The sequence below is a fragment of the Pinus tabuliformis genome, chromosome 8 (assembly GCF_031772625.1).
Source record: "Pinus tabuliformis cultivar Carrire ecotype Pingquan chromosome 8, CPIR1, whole genome shotgun sequence".
In the NCBI taxonomy this organism is placed as follows: domain Eukaryota; kingdom Viridiplantae; phylum Streptophyta; class Pinopsida; order Pinales; family Pinaceae; genus Pinus; species Pinus tabuliformis.
Window position 1 is genome coordinate 80602068 of NC_142294.1, and position 7750 is coordinate 80609817.

The window sequence follows — 7750 nt, forward strand, 5'->3', positions numbered from 1 at the left end:
ACTCCTACAACACCGCGCAACCATGCTTGCCCATCTGCGCGAGAATCTTCATCCAGCTCAGAACCGTATGAAGCAACAGGCTGACCAACATCGCTCAGAGCGCCAATTTCAAGAAGGGGATCAGGTCTTTTTGAGGCTGCAACCATATAAGCAAACATCACTCAAAGACAAGGGTTGTCAAAAGCTCTCTCCAAAATTCTACGGACCATACCAAGTACTTCAGCGCATTGGAGAAGTGGCTTACAAGTTGGATTTGCCACCTACAACAAAAATCCACCCAGTTTTCCATGTATCGTGCCTCAAGAAAGTGATTGGGAACAATTGCCGAGTTCAAACCAGTCTACCTGAATTGGACGAAGAAGGGTCAATCTGGCTTCAACCTGAACAGGTTCTAGACACACGAGACAAGCACCTGTGCGGCCGCATGATTAAGGAGGTCCTCGTCAAATGGAAAGACACCTCTCCGGAAGATGCAACTTGGGAACCAACCACTATTCTTCAGCAGTTTCCGCAGCTTCAGCCTTGAGGACAAAGCTAGTCTTAAGGGGGAGGGCATGTTAGGGTCCCACCCTAACCCCCTTATTTATGTCATGGGATCACGTCATAGTCAAGAGTCAATAAAGCCCATATTAATATTTGTAAGTGGTTAACCCGCAATTAATGACGGGACCACAGTTAGTTGCAAATGGGCGGTAGTATTAGATAGATGGTATTAATAAAACCCACGGTATTGGCCCGTGGTATTGCATGTATGAGTCATATATAAAGGATAGAGACTCCCTGCGAGGAGTATCATGTCTTGTTTTGTAATCGAGCTCTGCTCTATTGGAGGTTGCCCCCTCGAAGAGGTCTGTGAACATTTCTCTTTGAATAATAAAATCATTGCTATTCTGTGCTCTGGGTATATTTTCTTCGCATATTCTGTGTTCTCGGTATCTTTTCTTCGCAAATTCTATGTTTGGGTATTACTTTGCAGGTTAAGAGCATAACACAGGCCATCGGTCCCTTCATGAAGTTGTTCGCAGGTTGCGACTACAGCGGCATATTCAATTAAGCATACATACAACATACGGCCAAATATATATTGGGCTAATCACAATTACAAATTTAAATTATAAATTTAGTATTTTAAAAAATAATTATCATTAAAATCACACTTACAAGTTTAAATAATAAATTCAATATTTAATATATATATATATATATAGATATAGATATATAGTTAAATCTATAGAGTAAAAAACTATACGAATTTACTCAAAAACATCTAGTAGTTAAGGAAAACCAATTTAGAACCCAACACCTAAATTTCAACCATACATTTCTATTTAATAATACTTTTATTTTGCTGGTTTATACTCAATGACACGTTTAATCAAATGGGTGCTCACTGGTATTGGAATTGGAAAATAAATTTATTAAAAATGATTGATTTCTAATTAAAAAACACTAATCAAACGGATTTAAATGTGAAACTTGTTTTTTCAAAGAATAATGAAAACTTCTTTATATTGATTATTAGATCGTAATTTTTGATTATTAGATCGTAATTTTTATATATTTATCACTGTTAATATATTTTTGAAAATATAATTTGTTAATAAATTTTATATATTTTTGTATTCAAATTGATATAATTTATAATCTATAATAAATTAAACAAAGTTTTTTGATAAAAATTATATGAGAATTTTTTTTTAACATAAACTAAATAATTTTTATTTTATAATTTTTATTTAAAAAAACTAAATCACCAACCCCGTCACCACATAAATTTAACTAAATGGCCAACGCCTTGATTTATGTCACCACATAAATTTAGAACTATTACGAGTAGTTTAATTAGGAGATGTTCTTTATTTTTGATAATATTTTTTAAGTTTATTTTGTTTTCTATAATGATAAATTTCACTTCTATACCTAAACTTAGGTAAACTTGTGTGCATACCATAGCCCACATAGTATGAGTTCCATGATCTACTAGCTATAGGAAGTTTATGTACTGCTCTGATTAGTATGTTTGTCATCGGTTCTATACCATTACCCATTAATGCTACGTAGTTAAAATTTACCCATTAATGGTACATAGTTAGTCTTACTCTTACATATAGGCTTAGAACTATTACGAGTAGTTCAATTAGGAGATGTTTTTTAATAATATTTTTTAAATTTATTTTGTTTTTTAAAATGATAAATTTAAATTCTATAATTTGTACATTTTAATAAATATTTTTTAAAATATTAAATTTTATTAAAAATAAATAAATAACAAAAATACGCAATCTTAATCTTCAAGTTCTTGTAAAAAAAAGTCTCGAACCTATTATCAAACCAAATAAAAGCAATAAAACATTACAAAATACAAAAACAATAATTATCTACATACGTACAGCGGAAAGGTTTTTGTACTTATGTTTAGGTTTGGAGTGGAGCTTATCCATATACTGGGCAGCTTCTCATGTACAGAGAAGGCAGATAACGGCGCTGTGTTTAGCTGCTTGATGCTGGAAGACGGTCCTAATTGTTCTCCACTGAACCAGTTGAAGTACCACTCGAATGCCTGATTTTCTCAAGCTGAGCAACAACTTCCTCCATATCCGGTCTGTCATCCCTCTCTGACGCCAGGCATCTGAACGCCAATTCTGCAACTGCTCTTACCATTACCTTCACCTCATGATTTACTTGAATCTCCAGCTGCGGATCCACTAGTTCATGCAAAGCCCCTTCCTGAATCTTCGTTATCGCCAAGTTAGCAAGGTTGATTTCCTTTCTGTTCCGATTTATGTCCATCGCTATTTTGGCAGAGATGATCTCCACCAAAACGACCCCGAAGCTGTAGACATCGGATTTCTCAGTCAGCTGATAGCACTGATAGTACTCTGGGTCAACATACCCTGGTGTGCCTTGTGGGATAGTAGTGACATGTGAGGCATCCACAGGCAGAAGCCTGCAAAGCCCAAAATCAGCCAATTTGATATCCAAATTCTCGTCCAGGAGAATATTAGAGGATTTCACATCTCTGTGTAATATGGGCGACTCAAGGCTGTGAAGGAAAGCCAAGGCTTGAGCAGTTTGAATAGCAATGTTCAAGCGAGTATTCCATGGTAATACCTTGGGGTTTTTGCGATCGCCATGAAGATGATCGGCCAGGGTCCCATTTGGGACATATTCGTACACAAGCAGCAGCTCTGGACTGTCTGCAGGGGTGCAGCCATAAAGACGAACGACATGTGGATGGTTCAAGGTCGAAAATATCTTCACCTCATTGATGAACTGCTCGATTCTCCTAGAGTTATCCTGATAAAGTCTCTTTACGGCCACAATTCGTCCGTCCCAAAGTTTACCCAGATACACCGACCCGAACCCTCCAACCCCAAGTTCGTTCTCCTCGTGGAAGCAATTTGTAGACTCGCGAAGTGCTTCGTAAGAGAATATTGGCAAATTGCCCATCTTGCGCCCTGAAAAATATCTAGAAACACGCCTGCTAGGAGGAGGTTTTCTGTTCTTCAGGTGATAAGTTAAGAACAGTACCGCTAGCAGCGCAGCTCCTCCAACAGAGCAACCTGCGTTGGAATGAAGAGATTAATATCAATGTGATCTTCGTCCAACCCCGAATAGAATAATGGAAACAGACTCACGATAGGGTTGAAGCGGAGAAACAGAATACGAAGAAATCATGAATTTACCTATTATAAATGTTGTTCGGCGACCTGTAACGCGGCCATAACAACGACTATCATGAGTAACGGGAAGGATTCACATATACATATAAAAAAAACATCATCATGTTTTAGATGTTTTGAATTCAGTTGAAGTATTGATATTACTGTTCCAATCTTCAAATGAGAGTGATGAAGATTGGCCATATACATGTACCTATGACAACCCCATTTCATGGGTATCAAGGTAAATTCAAAACTAGCAGTTCCATGTAGTTTTGCGAAAATTTAAAATAGAGCATACCGTGGCCAGGGCATTTGTATGTATGAGGTCCATCCTTGCAATAGCAGATGAACGGTGCGGTTGAATTCGAAGTATTATTGTAACGGTAACCACATATCCCATGACTTGCTTCACATGATCTACAGCGCTTTTCTCTCTTTGTGTCATTGTAAACCAGTTGCATCAATCTCACATCAACTGTTACTTGTGCCTTAGAACATCCCAGAATCAAATTCCCATTGTCGTACAAACCGTAAGAGACACTAGAATTACATTTCCCGCTAAACAATATTGAGTGGTCCAGTTGACCCTCTTTATTACACTTGTACACGTTCAGGGTCCTGTTCTCTTTAGCAATTCTCATAGCGATATCTGTACGTGCTGGAGGAGGTATCTGCATGTCAATGGGATCATCTAAGAATTTGCACTGCTCGCCCCTCACAATTATAACGAAGATCTTATAATGGTCGGGAAAATCTAGTATTGTGTAATTCTGGCCCTGAATTGAGATTACTGGAGCTAAGTTCTGCACACAGTCAATTTGAAAGCTAGGGAGACCACATCCGCGATTCCCAACACCGAAAGGATACGGTATATTCAGATTTCCACATCTCCTAGTATTTTGGCAATACTGGTATTGCACGTCTAGGCATAAGGAGCAGGGGAATAGAGAGGCACAGCAGGCAATAAGGATGGTGAAGAACAGGGTTCGATGCAGGGAAGGAAGAAGGCGATGAACATATAATTCCATCGGGCATAGAACCAGGGTTGGGAAGAGAAAAATGACCCTCTCAGCAACGGCATGCACGACAATGAAGTGTAGGTAGTCTTAAATAACTCAAGAAAGTCTATTAAATTCTTTAATTATTTATTTTTTAACATAAACCACCAATAATTTATTTAGATCCATCCCTTCCGTTTCCTCTCCCGGTTTCCAAATAAAAGAATTTCGTTTCGTCAGTATTCCATAGATTAATCATTTCAAGAGATAAGTTTGAAAGAAAAAACTGTAAAAAGATGCCGTGAAAAACAAGTACTAGGATTTTGTGTCGCAATAGATTCTGTGATATCCACGAGAAGGTACATGTTTGCGGAATTCTACCACGAAGATGATGGTTATTGAATATAAAATTATGGCAAAGTCTTTGAGGTCAACAATTGCAACTTTCACTGTACGGATAGCTTGGAACCAATTTACTTCCGGGTGAAGTAATAAAAGTATAACGGTGGGATTACTGTTAATAGATTTTAAACATCAAAATTCTAAAGTTAGAGTTGGTGATAGACTTGGTTACATATAGTTAGAAGTTCTAAAGTTAGAGTTGGTGATAGACTTGATTACATATTGCTAGAAGGGTAGAATTACTCTTAATAAATTCAAGTTAGAGTTGATGATGAAGCTTAGTTTCATATTGCTTATATCCCTTTACACTATCTCTATATAGGTGACCTCTTTAACTAATCTACCAGCTATCATTGATCATGTAATGGTCATTCCATATACATTGTAGATTTAAAAATATTCCCTCTCCAGAGCAACAATTTAAAATATTCCTTAAATTTCACAATCTTCATTTTCTCGCAAAATCTTCAATCCCAAACGATCATTTCCTCACGAAATCGCGAGAGAATCGTATTTACAGGGATTTTCTCCCACCAAAATCAACAGAACACTTTTGCTTTAGTGAATAGCATGTAGAAATCTATATGCCGATTCCACCAAAATCAACAGAACACTTTTGCTTTAGTCAATAGCATGTAGAAATCTATGTACCGTTTAAATTTTCTAGGTTCACAAAGACCGAAAGGCTTTGAAAGCTCAAACACCGAAATATTCGCTCAAAATAAAAATTAAAACAAACCAAATAAACGAAATAATGCAGAATAGAACGGAAGACATGAGTCTTTGGTGGGAAAAAAGAGAAAAAGACCTCCTGTATTCGTAAAATCTATGATGATTTACCATAAAAACGATATCGGATTATCACTGAAATGGTCAACTTTTTGAATAAACCGACTGAAATGGCCAGGCTGCGATTCCGTATAAGATTGGCCGATTGTTTGATGGTGTGGAAGCAGGGTGTATTTTCTATTAATTTTTAATATTTTTGTTTAGGTAGAGAAAAGTAAAGTATGTTTAATAGTTAATTTGTAATAAGTTATAGGGTTTTTGTTTTTTATTCAGTTTTTTAATCATATCGCTAAAATAAGGACAAATATTTCATGTATAGAATTACAATTACAACATAGAAGAATTCAAGATGTTGTGTCCACACATGGTAGGGGTGAGGTTGGGTATTGTAATTATGAGAGTGACAAAGCATGTAAGCATGTCTCTTTTTTCTTTCATAGTGAGACATAAGCAACTTCCTTCATCTTTTCATAACGTTCAAAGGAGAACAATGGTGCTATCCACATTCCTTCTAGAGTAGTAGTGTGTGACATCACTTTGAAGGTCAAGCCCACGTTCAGTGTTGCCAATGTCAATGGTAGTCCTTGTCAAGGTCAGTCCTTGTGATTTATGTATAGTCGGCACACAAGCATATTAAGGATGATTTGTTTCTTGTTAATTTGTTGTATGGGTGGAATTGCTACATACTTTGGTTGTGTTTGGTCCCATGGAGAGGCAATGTATTTATCAATTGCCACAACAACATATGCTGGTAAACTTGGAGGGCTATGTTCCGGTGCATATGTAATTTGCATGACTACTCTGAAAGCACCATTGACTAATCATGCTTGGACCCATAAATTGCAAGATAGCATAACTCGTTCGCTTACACATAGAAATATTTGTTTTCCAATTGGTCATCATCTTGTTGGTGTGCTTCTAAACCATTTGTGTATTATGCAATACTCCATGCAATTGGCATATGCAATGATTCAATCGTGGATTTGTTATAGTTATCAACAAGAATGTTTGTTGCAAATAGGTGGATTGAAGTGTCAAATATTTGTCATTCTTTGATGGTCTAGTATGCTCTAGTCCCATGAAGGTGTGCTTTGAAACACATGCCATGGTTTGGTAGGATTTTTGCAGTAAATTCTCTAAGACGAGAATGAAAATATTCAATTGTGGTTGGTATATTACACTCTTGCCTTCAATTGACAAATAAGGTAGTTGTTGCTTGACTTCGATGGCACATAATCAAATTATAGAGGTGATATCTAAATCTAGGATGGCTACCGAACCTATTGTTGTTGTATATCATTAAGTGTACTACATAACTATCAAGCAATATGTTCTTCATGCGTGGTTGGTGAGGAAGGGCATCCCCAGTGAGGAAAACAATAGAAAATTCCTTATCAAATGGACCCTTTGTGTTGTACTCATTGATTGGTGATAGGCCAATTATCATATTTGGTGGAGCATTGTTTGTAGTATGAACAAATGCATTTGTTTTTTTTATTTCGAGTTGGGTATTAGGAAATCTAAACGCAAAGGAAGACAACAGTTTCTCCTCATGGCCAAGATCATGGTGTGTTATATCTGTAGTATTTGGCTAGGCGGTGGAAGAAATGTAAGTTTCTACAGACACAAAGCTGAGGTGAGAGGAGAAATTGGTGAAAGTGTCACGAAGAGATGCAATCAAGTTTGGATCTAATTAGACATCATTGTAATATTTTTCATGTTGCATGTTACATAACAATGCATTCATGATATGAGATTTTGTGAAATAACAATCATAACATTTCCCCTTTCCTCCAAGCCTCTTGAAAACTAATATGTTGAGATCTGAAAGAAGGCATTGAAGGTAAGATGTTATTTGAAAATTTTGTTGTGGGAAAGTGGTAGTATGGCCACTAT

At 36.6% G+C, this 7750-nt stretch overlaps 1 protein-coding gene across 1 annotated transcript; it reads right to left on the reverse strand.

The window, feature by feature from the left end:
• Positions 1–2517: 2517 nt before the first annotated feature.
• LOC149234237 (LEAF RUST 10 DISEASE-RESISTANCE LOCUS RECEPTOR-LIKE PROTEIN KINASE-like 1.2) lies at positions 2518–4719 on the reverse strand. The gene is made up of 3 exons (XM_089368192.1): positions 3964–4719; positions 3687–3710; positions 2518–3563 (listed from the first exon to the last, which is right to left on the reverse strand). Exons 1-3 carry the CDS (start codon positions 4691–4693, stop codon positions 2518–2520), a joined length of 1800 nt encoding a protein of 599 aa, XP_089224318.1. The 5' UTR covers positions 4694–4719.
• Positions 4720–7750: the final 3031 nt, after the last annotated feature.